This window comes from Zeugodacus cucurbitae, chromosome 5 (genome assembly GCF_028554725.1).
Source record: "Zeugodacus cucurbitae isolate PBARC_wt_2022May chromosome 5, idZeuCucr1.2, whole genome shotgun sequence".
In the NCBI taxonomy this organism is placed as follows: Eukaryota; Metazoa; Arthropoda; class Insecta; order Diptera; family Tephritidae; genus Zeugodacus; species Zeugodacus cucurbitae.
Genome location: NC_071670.1, coordinates 27,463,796 through 27,478,851, shown reverse-complemented (window position 1 = coordinate 27,478,851; position 15,056 = coordinate 27,463,796). Strand labels below are relative to the sequence as shown.

At 34.0% G+C, this 15,056-nt stretch overlaps 1 protein-coding gene across 4 annotated transcripts; it reads right to left on the bottom strand.

Annotated features, from left to right (window-relative positions):
* Nucleotides 1-4,472: 4,472 nt before the first annotated feature.
* On the bottom strand, nt 4,473-14,801 carry LOC105215412 (spectrin beta chain). 4 transcript variants are annotated; one of them, XM_011189318.3, is made up of 9 exons: nt 14,531-14,801; nt 12,684-13,163; nt 7,011-12,597; nt 6,744-6,940; nt 6,428-6,602; nt 5,869-5,919; nt 5,133-5,236; nt 4,903-5,069; nt 4,473-4,830 (listed from the first exon to the last, which is right to left on the bottom strand). In XM_011189318.3, the coding sequence occupies exons 2-9, from the start codon at nt 13,143-13,145 to the stop codon at nt 4,644-4,646; spliced, it is 6,930 nt and encodes a 2,309-aa protein (XP_011187620.1). In that variant the 5' UTR covers nt 13,146-13,163; nt 14,531-14,801; the 3' UTR covers nt 4,473-4,643. The 4 variants fall into 4 exon arrangements, with proteins under 4 accessions (XP_011187620.1, XP_011187619.1, XP_011187621.1 ...); XM_011189317.3 differs by having other exon boundaries at nt 14,640-14,801; XM_011189319.3 differs by lacking the exon at nt 14,531-14,801 and adding an exon at nt 14,382-14,524.
* Nucleotides 14,802-15,056: the final 255 nt, after the last annotated feature.

The window sequence follows — 15,056 nt, the reverse complement described above, 5'->3', positions numbered from 1 at the left end:
ACAATATCAGTTCGAAAGTAACAATCACAGTTCAGTATCAATATCAGTTCGAAAGTAGCAATCACTGTTCAGTACCAATATCAGTTCGAAAGGAGCAATCACTGTTTAGTAACAATATGATTTCGAAAGTAGCAATCACTGTTTAGTAACAATATCAGTTCGAAAGTAGCAATCACTGTTTAGTCAAAGAATGTATAATAAGCATATGGAGAATTGACGTGAGAACACCCATTTCCCCTTTGTGTCTAATTGATCTCAGTTCGCTCATTCTGTGGTGTATTATTTTTCTTTCGAAGTGGCGAGTTTTCGATGTTCCCTTATATTTTAGCACACAAAAAGCTGCGAGTTAACATTTGCTCCTTCTTATTATTAGACATTGGTCAAACCAAAGAATGTATAATAATAAGAAGGAGCAAATGTTAGCTGTGCTAAAATGTTATTTGACATTAGGGAACATCGAAAAAATTTCGAACACTATGAAGGAACACACCATTCAAACGGGGAAGCAAGCCAATGTTTACCACTTTATAAGGGAACTGATCAATTGCGTGCACCACGATATAAAGGAACATGAGAACAGAAAATGTATGCATCAGAGAAACTACACCACACTTCAAGGGAACTACTCTATAGAAATTGACCACGCAGATGTTCTTTGATATGCGCATAAGGGGTAATTGGAATAATGTGTATTGTAAAGAAATAATTATTAATCGCACAAGATTTACGAATTTGCCTCCTCATCAACCACAAATTCGCACACAATTCTGTGATTTCTAATTGGATATTTTTCATGTTCTCTATCAATGAGGTGTAGTTTGTCGTGTTCCCTCATAGTGGTGGAAAAATTGCGTAGAGGAGTGTATATCGCTTGTGTTGTAAGTATATCACAATAAATGCATTGGTCTTAAAGTTGACTTTGGTGCTGCGTGCTTAGCAACCCAACGTTTTGCAACTCCAAATATATTGTTCGAGTTCAAATCTTACATATGAACTATTAATATATTTTTTGACTTTTTTGTTTTTTTTTTTATTATATTTTATTTTATTTCCAATTAATTATTATTCATTTGATTATTGGTAATTTCGTCTTATAATTTTTTTTTTGCAATTTTTTTCTATTATATTTAAAATATGATAATTATTTACACACGTTTTTTATTTTAATTTTAATATTTTCTCTATTTATATTTATATTTATATTATATTTATAAAAATAAAATACAAACATATACACATATACCATAAGTATCAATCGTACGTATGTAGCATCTCACACGTACTTCGAAATACATACATTCACTCATAAGTACATCTGCATATACGCATAAAAAGGGAATTCGCGAATGACCTACAAACTTACAAGTGTACGTACATATGTATGTAGAATATTACGAATTGGCAACCGTCGTACGAACAACAACACTATTCCTCCATATGCGTAACAGCAAACGCACCAATTAGAATATGTGAATGTGAATGATCGACAAAAAACAAACCAACCCATATACAAACATACATATGTGCATGTGTAGTTCACGACGAAAAAATATGATCATCAAGAAGCAGAAACAACAATACGCCAACTCTTTTGCCCGCTGCAGACGTCGCTGTCGACAAACTGTCTCATCGCGACGATGGCAAAAATTATAAATCATATCTCGTTGCTGATGCTGAAGTCAAAGCGAAAAGTGGCAACAGTGCAATCAGCTTGACAAAAATCAAAAAGGAATCAATTTTCATATTTGCCATCAATTGTGCCAGAAATATAAAATATGCAAAAAATAAGACATCGGCCAGGATTTGAACCCGAGCACCGTCTAAAAAGCGAGTGCGTGCGAACCAACCGCACCATGATAGCTATTGAGAACCGATTAGCTTAATTGATATTTCATAATCCATAGGACAGATGTTAGTTCTAATAGAAATATGAATACGATTCTCGGCCACTGCCAGTTTTCTCTTCTGAAGGAAATATCAGAAATTGTTTGAATTTGACTAGACAAATCGCTTTTAGGCAGGGCATGCGCGGAGGTGTGCGCGATGCTTGCGCGTATGAATGAAGTCCCTTTGCTTTGTTGTTGATACGCATGCGTTTATGAATGTAAATGCTATTGTAATTTTTTGTTGTAGGCGAGTAGTTTTTTCTGAAGATGTGTCGAAGTGACAAGTGTGAGAAATGTAGATTTGTATGTTCACATTTATACGTATGTATGTACATATATGTATATTTCTGCACGCGTATGGGAGCAAAAATATTTGAACATACACATTGTTATGAAATTTGCCGACGGCAAATCAATGATTGCTCGAGACCATAATGAGTTTATAGATTATTATATAGTTTACTTATATAATTAAAGATTAATACAGAATTTTTAATTAGATATGTATGAATAAAAAGTAACATAAAAAATTAAAGATAAAATAAAATAAATGAAAAATAGATATAAAATTAAATAAAAAAAAATATTTATGAATAATATATTAATACAATTAAACATGACTATCAACATTTTCTACCATCAATCGGCGAATTCTCGCAGAATCTATTCAGTAAGTTATCATTCATACATTCACTCGTACATATTTTCCTACTTTGCATATCCATCAAATTCCCTATCCATCAAATTCGACGCTCATCATAAAAATATTTTTTTTTTATTAATTTATTAACTTGAGTCAAAATGTATTTTTAATTATTAAATATATTAATTTAAAAATATAAAATATCTTGAAATATAAAATAAATTGCAAATGTAAATCTTAATAAGCAAGCATATGGAGAATTGACGTGAGAACACCCATTTCCCCTTTGTGTCTAATTGATCTCAGTTCGCTCATTCTGTGGTGTATTATTTTTCTTTCGAAGTGGCGAGTTTTCGATGTTCCCTTATATTTTAGCACACAAAAAGCTGCGAGTTAACATTTGCTCCTTCTTATTATTATACATTCTTTGCTTTGGTTTAGTAACAATATCAGTTCGAAAGTAGTGATCACAGTAGATATTTTAGTTGTGATTTTGATAATTTTGGATACGGTGATTACAAAAGCAGTTAAATGTACCCAAAATTTATTAATTAGTTAATAGTGATTACAAAAGCAGGTAAATTTTGGATATTGTTGAAATTTATAAAAATGTAAATGTAAAAAATGAAAAAAAAAAAAATGTGGAGTATACATTCTCATAAATTCGTTTTTTTTTTGTTGTGATCACAATAGCAATATAAAATCACAGTGATTTAAAAATAGCAATCACTGAAATCACAGTGATTCAAAAATAGCAATATCGCTCATCACTAATTCGCAAACGCGAGCTATGTAGTTTGAGGTTTAAGTATAACAACCAACATTGTGTTACCTACTATGGCGCCTGCTAAACGTTCAGTATTTATCGTGATATTTCCTGTATCGCGATATTTATTCAACGTTTAGCAAGCAATATTGATGGATCACGATCCATATCACAAAATATTTAAATATTTTAAAATCCAGATCGAGAATCGTGGATCGCGAGATAAATATTGAATGTGTAGCATTTTTTGTGATATACAAGTACGAATTGGTAATAATTCTAATAAAATGAACATGAATTAAGTTTACAGTAGAATCTTTGCAGAGCTATGCAACTCATCTGCTAAAGGTTTTTTTGATAACGTCCAAATATTGGATGCATATAAAGAATTGCTGTGGGAGCAAAAACAAGAGCCAAACATAATTTCCTTAGATTTTCTTCCGAAATTTTATGAAAAATTTACGAAAAAACAAACAAATACATTTTTAAAAATATTTTTTCTTATGAAAACACTAACAACATCGTATAAATATTGAACGTTTAGCAGTCGAGAAGTATTGACCCGCAATCCATCAATATTCAATATAGACGCCATCCAAATATCACGATAAATATTGAAAGTGTAGCAGGCCCCTATCTTTTGTGTTTTAATTATTGGAAAATCTCTGTACTGAACACATAGCCGACGACAAGCGACATCTGCCAAATATTAAAATACAAGCGTTCTTATGAGCACAGTTTTTTAGACATCAGAACGACTTCGTGACAAAATGGTTGAAGTCTTCGCTGTCGCCAAATTAGAAATGTTTCTAATTTTGCCTATGACAATGACCGCTGTAGATCTGCCACTAATATGTGAAATGTAAAATTATTCAAAGTTCTACCAAGTATGGTGTTATTTTACCAGCAGGTGCGTAAAATAGCTTTAATAAAACGACCAATTTTTACATTTTTGCACAAATAATTTCACTTTAAACTAAATATGTAAATTTACTATTCAGCAGGTCTGTAAATATTTCCATTAGAACGTTTTCTTATTCTGTGAAAAAATGCTAAGAAGTAGATATCTCCTTTTGAAAAGTCACTCCTCATATATGATATGATTAACCTTATATTTCCCATAATGATGTTTGTCACAAGATATTTTTGGGAAAAAGTCGAATTAATCTTAAATAAATTAATTATTTATATTCCCCTATAAGAGTTTGAGGAATAAATGTTTTATTGAATACATTGAAATGCATACATGTTTTTAATAAATAAGATACATATACATATATTTAGCGTATTTGTCGTGCAATTTTGTAAGCAAAATTTAATATTATTATTATTAATGAACGTCCTCACTTTATTTTTTTTTAAGAGTAAAGAAAGATCTGCGTTTTGGTTCATCCTTCTGTGAAGTGGCTGGTAATGTTTGGGATCTGCTTTCAGCAACGGTTGCTGAATCACTTTGGGCCTTCAATGACGATACCCACTGAGACATTTCATCATCATCATGCGCTTGTAATAAAAATTCAGCGCCACCAGAAAGCCTTTGAAATATGAAAAAAACGCATATTAAGCAAAATATTATTTTTTTCCTTCAAAACTCTGTTAATACTTACTTTATTCTTAAGACATGCTTCTTTTTGGTATAATCGGTAGCAATTTGAATACCTGCACCTTGTAAATCATAAGTGGGCTCTCCACGGAAAGTCAATTCAGGATTACTCTTGTAACCCTTTGGATCTTTGTAGAATGATAAATGCCCAACTTTTGCAACCACGTATACCTGTGAAATAAAAATCATTCAGAAAAAAATAAATCTTGATATATTTACAACAACGGGTCATACCTTATCCCAGGACCTATTCGAGGCTTTTTTCGTAGTAGATTCCCATTCATGTTTTCTTGTGAGATAACCTTCCTGTCCTTCGCCAGCGGATAAAGTTGCGTGTTCTGATATTGAAGCATTTTCATATTAAAGTTTTTACATACATATACATACGAGTATTTAATATGAAAATGGTTTAATTAAAATACATATATATACATTAAGATCGTAGAATATGTTCGTGGCCATACAAATAAAAGCAATATTTGTTATTAAAACTAACTTTTAACGAAGTTTCCCTTTGCCACACAGACGACCGATAATCATAACACTGCGTTGCGTTCAGCAACAAATACAACTTTTACACGATAATTATTTTTTCAGAAATAACTGCTGGTACTATGAAATTAGGAACAGTATTCGTAGATTCCTAAATTTGGTTTAGATGATGTAACTAGATAAATTAGTACTTAAGAAAATGTTATACAAGTAAAATATATTCAAGGTGAACGCTCAACTGAGATATTTTCATAATACTTTTCTTATGGTATAAGTTGACAGAACCGCATCTATTCGTTCTTCTTAATAGATGGAATAAGTGGGCCATACAAGAATTTAAATTAAACTTTAAATTCTGGGATCGTCTACATCTGGTACATACTTATGTATATAAAATAATATATTTACTTAAATAACATTTCACTTGATTTATTTATATGGCCAATTTCTACACTCTTTATCAAACCAATTAATGTACCTGTTTGGGGTTCTACAGTACGTTCCACATCAACAGATGTGTCTATTACGACTTTTCCATGGCAGCAAAATTGTTTAAGTAAAATATGAGACCAAAATTAAGCAGTTTATATAACTAAATATTACACATTTAGTAGATAATGATTGAGAAAACAAAAAAAAAAAAAATAATAGCCATATTTTTAATATTAACCTTTATCTTCATTATCATGTCTCAATAGTTCATAGCTGTAATTTGATGAGTGTTTTATTGAAATACTTCACAAAAACAAAAGTAAAATTGTAAGAAAAGTTATTTATAATAACTACCCTTTCATGTCAATATTTAACAAAATGTCTTAGCTACTCGAAAAAATACTGAAAATTTTACGTAAGGAAAGATGTCAATTCTACTCTAAATTTATGAAATCTTCAATAGAACGATAACAATTTTTATATGGTAAACGAATTTAAATGAAAAATAAATATCTTGAATGTTACTCTGATTTGGAATCGTTATAATTTCTCATTGGTTTGTGATGGCTGAATATCATAGGTATTGTGAAATTTAAAAAAATTACCTGTAGATTCTTCAGCTGCTGCTGATGCCGCGTCGACAATATCCCGCTTTTCTGCTTCCCGTTTAGCCTGTTCAGCCGCTTCCAAAGCTGCTTTAGCCTCCAATTCCTCTTTTACTCGCTGCCTTTCAGCTTCTTCCGCCAATTCCTGACGCCTCTTGATTTCCTTAAGCTCAAACTAAAAATATTTAAACACAATATACAGTATTATAAACTAGGCTCAAATACAAATATCGGATTTTTTGAATAGAAATCCTCTGTGTATTTTTCAGAATTCCAATATGTATTATTTTAAAATAAAATTTATGAAAATACTTACGGTTGTTAAGCGCTCAAGGGCACTAAAGCGTTCTTCTTGGGCAGCAGCAGATTTTTCGAATGCCTCATGTTTCTTAATTAGGTTCTCAACTTCATCAATGGTGTGGCCCAATTCTGAAGACAAAAGATAAGGTTCTTGGGCAATAAGCCAAGCCTCAGCAACGGCAGCATCTCTGGCGAACTGGTATACCTCTAAAACTACATTTTAGAATTACAAATGGATAAAAGAAATTAAAATCGTTTCAATTGTCATGTTAAGCTCATTTACTTAGTTGCAAGTTCTCCCATCTCTCTTCCCAACGTCTTAGCAAGGCATTTCGACTGTTATTCAACTGCAGAAGCCTATCTTTAATATCGGCTGATGCATAATGGCTTCTTGCCAATAACTCTTTGCCAAGAGAAATACAAGCGGCAAAGTTATCTTCTCGTGTATCAATTTCAGCTTTCAGGCTTTGGTGATTATTCATGAGTAGCTCAACACCAGAAACATCTCTAGGCTTCTCAGATGTGTTCATTTGTCGCACGAGATCCTCCATCCATATCATTAATATACGAACCATATTGAAGAATCTAAATAGATCGCCGGTGTCAGCGAGTTTTTGCTTACGAGCATCACACATAGCTTGCAAATTAGACCATGCATGTAAGACTTCTTGCTCACGGTTAGTGATTTCCTTAGCTTTGTCACCAGCATACGAATCTTGAAGTTTCGCCGATTCTTCTTGAATTTGTTGTACTTGTGAATAAAGTGTCATAAGGTCTTGCATGAAGTTGTGGTGTTTTCGTTGCAAAGTCGATACGGATCCAGCATCTCGTCCCAATTCGTCCGAAACACCATGTTGTTTCTCAATAATACGACTCAGGATATCTTTACAGTCGTGGAAGAATTTGTGAAGTTCCTTGGAGGCAGCCAACATTTGAGTGCGTGTTTCAATCAGTTCCAAAAGGTCTTGCCATGATTCATTCAAATTATCCTTCCATTCAGCAATTGTAGCCGAATCTGAATGACCAGCTTGAATTAAGTTGTCAGCAATATTGTTGACCTTAGCAACTCTTTCGCCGCCAACGGCTTCAGTATCTCGTGCAAATTCATCAAAACGTTCCGAAAGTAATGTTACATGATCATAATCTTGTCCAAGTTCTTGGGATCCAGCAACAACTTCCCTATCTGTAATCCATTGTTCCAAGTCATCGACTTCTCTACTCAACATAAATAATTGTAGAGCTTCATTCAAGCGTGCCCGACGTTCGCCAGCCAAATCTTTAAGACCAGCGTAAAGTTTGTCCAATTGGGATTGTTTAACGGATACGGCATCACCACTGCCACTGTCATCGGTATTGAATTGTCGTGCAACTTCGCCTAATTGTCTAATTGTATTAGCATAGTCTTCAACAGATTGTTCCAGATTTTCATGTTTCTTCATAAGATTTTGTGCACTAATCTCATCCTTTCCACGATCCTCTACCATCATGTACAACTCCTGTTCGCTCATCCACGATTCAGCCTCTTGCGCATCGAAAAAGTATTGTTGTACCTTTTCTGATTCCAAAAGATTTCTCTTTCGATTATCAATAGCATCTTTAAGTTCCTGCCATCTTTGAGTTAGATCACTAATCAGACTCTCAAACTTCTTAGCATCTTCATGACCTTCATCGATTAATTTTCTGCCGTTATTGCAAATGGCCATTATTCTAGGTTCGTGGTTATCAATTTCGGTAGCAAGCGATTGATTTTTCTTTTTTAGTACATGAACATTGAACAATGAATTACCATAATCGTTTGAAGTAGCTAAGGGTAACTTTTCGTCAATCCACAACTTTTCATCTTCAACGTCGCGACAGAATTGGAATGCTTCCTTCTTCTTTTCTAGTTGTTTTTGGCGTTCAATAAGTGGTGCTTTGATTTTCTCAAATCTTTCAAGAACTGCCGTTTTCTTGGTGACAATTGGTTCGATCTTCTCTAATGGAGTTGTTTTTTGCAAATATTCAGTTTGTTTGTCGATTTCCTCTACCTGTCGTTCTTTAGCTGCCATTTGAGTTTGTATAACATGTTGCTTCTGCATAAGAATGTTAACTGACGTGAGGTCATTTCCTGTGTCAGCAGTAACGATTTGTTTTTCCAGGTCAGTAATATAAGAATCGATATCGTCGCATGTTTGTTGTACCAAAACTTCGCGATTTGCATCGAATAACATTGCGCCTTTTTCTTTTGTGTGTACCTCTAAATCTTCAAATTGTTTGGCTAGTTCTTTTAATTTTGGTTCTATAATATCTTTGAATTCAGGTTTCTCTTTAGATAAATCGTGAGCTGCCTTTTCCGCCTCAAATAAACGTTCTTTATTAGCGGCGATCTCTGCTTCAAAAGCTTGATGGCGTGTCCATTTGGAATGAATTGTTTTAGCACTCCTGTAGGTCTCATCCTGGGATGTGACATATCTTTCCTGCACCCATTCAGCCAATTCTTCTAGATCTTGTAAAAATTCATGTAATTTCACTTGATTCTTTAACTTCTCGTGCTGATCCAAAGCACGCTGACGGTTATCATCACGACGGCTTGCAATGTTTTCGGCTCTTTTTCCGATTTTCTCAGCATCGAAATGTTCCTTCTCTACAAGGGTGTCAGCTACTTGCAGCAATGTATTTATCTTATCATCATTGGCCTCCATGGTAGTGAGGAATGCTTCATGACGTTTAAGTTGGTTTTCGGCTTGCTCTAAATTAACTGGAGTATCATCCTTGCTAAGGAAATGTTCTTGTTGGCTTAATAGCACTTCGGTTTGACGTGCATCCCTATTGAATAACTGTTGATCCAGACTTTGTGACAGTAGCACTTGTCTATTTTCCCACATTTGATGCAACTCTTCCCAACCGTCCTTCAAAGCATTCAATCTCTCACGAAGGAACATATATTGTGGATCATCCGACGTATTCGATTCGGATGTTAAACGCTCACCATATTCCATCATGTTCTTATAATCTTCAGTGTAATTATCAATTTCCTCACGAATCGATTGATGTTGATTCAAAAGCTTCTCAGCTTCAGGCAAGGAAGTTGGAGTATCTTCAGATGCCACATCAGTTTGAGTTTTGGTTAACCATGTCTGGAAGTGGTCCAAATCACGCAAAAATCTGTGTAAATCACCAGCTTCTTCTAATTTAGAGTCACGTTCCTTTAGCATTTGAGTTAATTGCTCCCAAATAAGCTCAATTTGGGAAATTCTATCCCGGATTATTTGTGCCTCTTCCGGATGTTCATTCTCAATACTATCAGCTTCTTTGCTTAAGCTAGATAGTTTAGCTTGAATAGCTGCCAAATCTCTTTCCATACCACTAAGACGTCTTTGCAGAGTCATCACACCTGTCAAGTCCATTTCTAGGCTGTCGGTTTCAGTTAAAATGCGTTTTTTGTCTTCAATCCATGATATAGTTTCTCTGCATTCAATATAGAATGTTTGCACTCCATGGGCAGATTTCAGATCATCCATCTTAGCTTCTGCCTTTTCGCGTAAAGTAGACCATTCTTGATTAAGATGGTTTTGTCTTTCTAGTATTTCGTCCGAATTGGGGTGTTCAACATGTAACAGTTGCCTAGCTAGTTGATTAACAACGGCAACGCGAGAAGCATTTGCATTCATCTCTTTGTCAAAGCCTTCGAAACGGTGTTTCATTATTTCGACGTCTTCAATGTCTTTGCCAGGCGTCATTGTATCTAACATTTTGGTCTTTTCTTTTATCCATTGCTCGACACCGTCCGCTTCAGACATTAACTTATAAAGACTGAGGGCATCTAATAGTCGTTGTTTGCGCAATTTAGCCAATTCGGTTAACTCCTTGTATCTAGTATCAATTGCTTCTAGACGTTTATCAACATTTGCCTTCTCTGTTTCATTCAATTTCAGATCCTCAGCTTGCTTATGTAGCGCACTTATAACTTCAGCATAGTTCTTCAGTTCATCTGCAACATCCTTATGCTTCTTAAGCAAAGACTGCACGTTGGCTTCATCACGTCCGACGTCTTCACTCGAAACGATTCTTAGGGTATCAAGCATCCAATTGTCTATGTCATCAGCGTCAGCAAATAGCTGGAAGTATTCTACAGCATTTTCAAGACGTTGTCGTCGGTACTTAGTCAAGTCTAGCAAATGATCCCATTTGGAGAGAATTTCCTTCAAACGATCCTTAATACGATCAGCCCCAAAGTGACCTTCAGTTATTAATTCGGCACCAATTTTAGCAACACCTTGTAATTGAGGATCGTGTGATGTAATTTCCGATTCTAACGCCTTATGTTTGCTCAACAATAAGTTTACTGTAGTTAAATCGTGCCCAATTTCATCAGTTGATACGATTTGTTCCTTTTCTTTTATCCAATTTTCTTCATCAGCGGTATCCCAATAGAATTGCCATAATTTACGACTTTCTTCCAGACGGCTTCTGCGCTCCACTGCTAGTCGTACCAATTCAGCATATGCATCCTCTAACTGTTGGACACGGCTAACAATGATTTCAGGGTCACATGGCTTATAAGACTCTGGGTCATCACTTAAGAATTTTTGCGAATTTTGTACGACTACTTTAACACGTTCACCAAGAATGTTTATATCTGCTTCGACAAGGGAATGCTTTTGAAGTAAGTCTTCTACACCCATAAGGTGTTTTCCATAGTCATCAGTTAAAAGTAGCTGCCTGATTTCCTCCATATTATCCAAAATATATAACATTTCTTGGAAGTTTTGCTGCAGTTGCAAAGAAATTTCTAATCGCATTCTACGGGCGCGTAGTAATTCCAGCAAGTAAGTCCATAAGCGCATAACATTTTCCTTACGCAGCAATATTCTCTTAACATCGTGGTAACGTTCCGATTCTAATTCGTCGCACACAGCAATGACTGCTTGTACACGTTCTTCATAGGCAAATATGTCTGTTTCAATAGCTTCGTGTTTCTTTGCTGCAGCTTCGACCGCTGCTAAATCGAATCCAAAGTTATCCTGACTAACTAGTCTTTGGTTTTCGGAAAGCCAGGTTTCCCTCATTGAAGCCTTTCTATCAAAACGAGCTGCCAGTTGTTCCAATTTTTCTTGGCGAATCAGCTCTTCTCGCAAAGCCAACTCTCGCTCATGTTCTGCTTTTTCTAAACGCTCCCAAGCTTTATTTATATCGGATATCATTTTACCTTCTTTGGGGGTGTAAGGTTTCTGATTGTTTGCACGCATTTTCGATTGAAGCGTGAATAGTAACACCTCTAAATTACCCTTTTCTACAAACTTTGGTGGCTTTTCAATAGTACGATAGTTCGAAAATTGAGCCAATTGACTTTGCACTCCCGCTAAAGAATTTTCAAATTCTCTTTCCCCAAGAGCTTGGATTGTTGTTTCGATCCATTTTAGTAAATCGCTTGTAAAATGTTCATAGTCATTAATCATTTTATCGTTTTCCATTGCAATTCCGACAACTTTTCCAATTCTTTTGCCTTGCACAGTCTCCTGCTTTAGCTTGCTGAAGTAATGGTAATAGGTAACCACATAAGTGATAATAGACTTTTCATCGGGATGGTCGACAAATACATCTTCAGCGTCGAGTAACTTTGCAAGACCTAATTTATCTTCAGCAACGTCAAAGGCATTATTTAGATTGTACAAGGGGTTCGCCTTAGACAACTTTTCAAATTGCACCAAATCAGGACGGTGTTTATGAATAATGGCATTGAATGCAAGTCCATCTCGCCAGGAAGTGGTAAAATTTCTGACATTCACATTATTGTATCCTGCGGTTTTCATTTGACACCACAGAAGTAAGGCATCTTTAGCAGATTTAGTCTCCTTATTGTCAACTTCTTCAATTGTAATATCTTGAATCTAAAAATTTATTAAGTAATATACTTTATTACTCTCCTTTTCCCAAAAATTGGGGACTTTAAATATATAATAGAAAAATAATTTACCTGGAATCGCAAAATGATAGTCCAAATTAATCCCAAATTGAGAGAAGCGTTTCCATCCACAATGTCATGTGATCCTATATTTTCTAAATGCACGCGTTGCTCACGTAGAAATTGCAGCGCTTTATCTACATTTTCCAAACAATGGATCCTCATTTTTCCTTTGGTTGGTTTTGGTAGACGCTCACCAGATAATACTTCAAGGAGTTTTATGAGATATTTTCCGTCGCGCATATCTACATACAAATCACCAATTCTGCAATTAACTCTGCATAAATGTGAATTAACCCATTTTGTAAACGTTTTCTTTTGAACGTTTTCTCGTTCTTCAGCAAGAGCCTTTATACGCGATCGTTCAAAGAGTCTAGAGCTGGAATTTCCTCCATCATATTCGTATTCATCGATATATTCGTTTCCCGGACCCTGACTAGGGTCCCATCGAACAATTGAAATGTCGGTCGTCATTTTGTCGATAAATTATATCTAAAATAGCAATATCAATTTGTGTTAAAAAATAAAATCTATTCAAGTAGTGAGAAGTGTGTTTATGATGTATGTATATATATATATATGTATTATTCTACCAATTATTATTAAGTAATAATTTACTATATATATATATAACAAAACAACTTTCCTACATTGTACTAGATTTAATTTCAGAACAGCCTTTTTCTAACTAATTATAATGATTTTTAAACATTAATAATAAATTAATGACTAAAAATTAAAGAAAAGTCTTACTCTCTGTGTGCCATTCACTATATTCCAACAAATTAATTAATTATAGTTTGTACAACGCCCTATTGTGCTCACGCATGTATGTGCTCATATAAGTGCAACATACATATGAACCGTGTATTAAAATCAAATGTGTAACGCATAAGATAAGATATAGATAGGTAAGCTAACCAACGTTTAGAAGCACAAATTTTTAGTTTAATTAATGCTATCAAGAGCATTCATATATTTTATAATTCTAATATATATATATACTTCAAGCATTCAAAAGATTCCAAAGAAATATAAAAGATTTTGGAATCTGAAATAATTTCAATACATATAATATTATTGCATTAAAACCATATATATGTAGATTTCATATGTATATAATGTAAGGCAATTGAGTATATCCTGAGTTATTCGATTCTCTTAATGTTGTCAAATCTATTTAACTGCTGATGCCGCAAAGCATGATGACTGGTAATATACATATAGTATGTAGTTATACATACATGTTCATAATGTATACAAGTAAATATGAGTGACTGCGGTCATTATCAATTACGTAATTAAATATTGATCACGAATGTATAAACTCCTATATGCAGATATTGATGTTTAGAAATAAGAGGAAATGAAGAAATTCTCATTTGGTTAAATATGTGCCTGTTGTGTATGTATACATAATTACTAGGAATAATAAAGATATAGTAAAATAAGTTTTCATATTGAACCAAGATTTTCTATTCCTTATAAGCACAGGTAGTTTCCGATCCATTACATTAACAACATTAACATTATTACACATACTCCAGATTTACGCATATAAAGTTAGCACTTTCACTGAAGCACCTAGATAAAACCCACACAAACATTTGTATATTTTTCTCTATTACTTCAAGCACAAATATATTTGGCATTTTCACAATTTATTCACCATTTATTATTAGCAATAAAAGTTTTTTTTACTGGAATCACCTTTTAAATTAGGCTTCCTTGTTCACCTCTGTTTTATATATTTAGTGTTCACGACTCATGATAATACTACAGAATGAATAGAGTATGCGAGGTGATGTCATCAATGACAGTGAACAATTTTATAAACACCACTCAATGCTATTACATACTTGTGTTCCAATTTTCTACCACCACAGCCTCTTCAACGCTTTCCTGGGCGTTGTCTTTTTATGTTTTAATGGTCAGCAAAAGTTTTGAAGAAACATTTACAATACGTACCGCTCTCTGTATTCTGTCTTTTATTTATTAATTTTCACTTCGTTCGTTATAAATTTAGACGTTTAATAAGGTAATATTCTTTTAAACATTCAATTTCTTATAAAAATTAATCTTCGGAAACAACAGTAGAACGACAACTAGAGAGAAGTGAAAAATTATGTATATGTTGTCTTTATACAGCATAGCCTGCAGTATCGACAATCTAAATTCATGGTTGCAATTTTCCAACCAGAATTAAAGTCTAATAGATGCTTATACGAAAAGGTGTGTTTGGGTACTAATCGATAAATTATAAAAATCTATTACAGTTTTTTAACCAAACGCCCAACAATCCCTAATCCCAATGTATTTTTATGAAGTTATATTAATGGGACCGTTGGAAAACTATGGGTATTCTTTTTACAAAATGAATAATAT

Excerpts from the sequence above, each read along its gene's own strand:
- LOC105215412 (XM_011189318.3), bottom strand. The coding sequence starts at position 13,145 with ATGACGACCGACATTTCAATTGTTCGATGGGACCCTAGTCAGGGTCCG. Across the intron at positions 5,920-6,427 it reads AGCAGCTGAAGAATCTACAG|TCGTAATAGACACATCTGTT; the intron begins GTAATTTTTTTA and ends GCCATGGAAAAG. Across the intron at positions 5,070-5,132 it reads CGAATAGGTCCTGGGATAAG|GTATACGTGGTTGCAAAAGT; the intron begins GTATGACCCGTT and ends TTTATTTCACAG.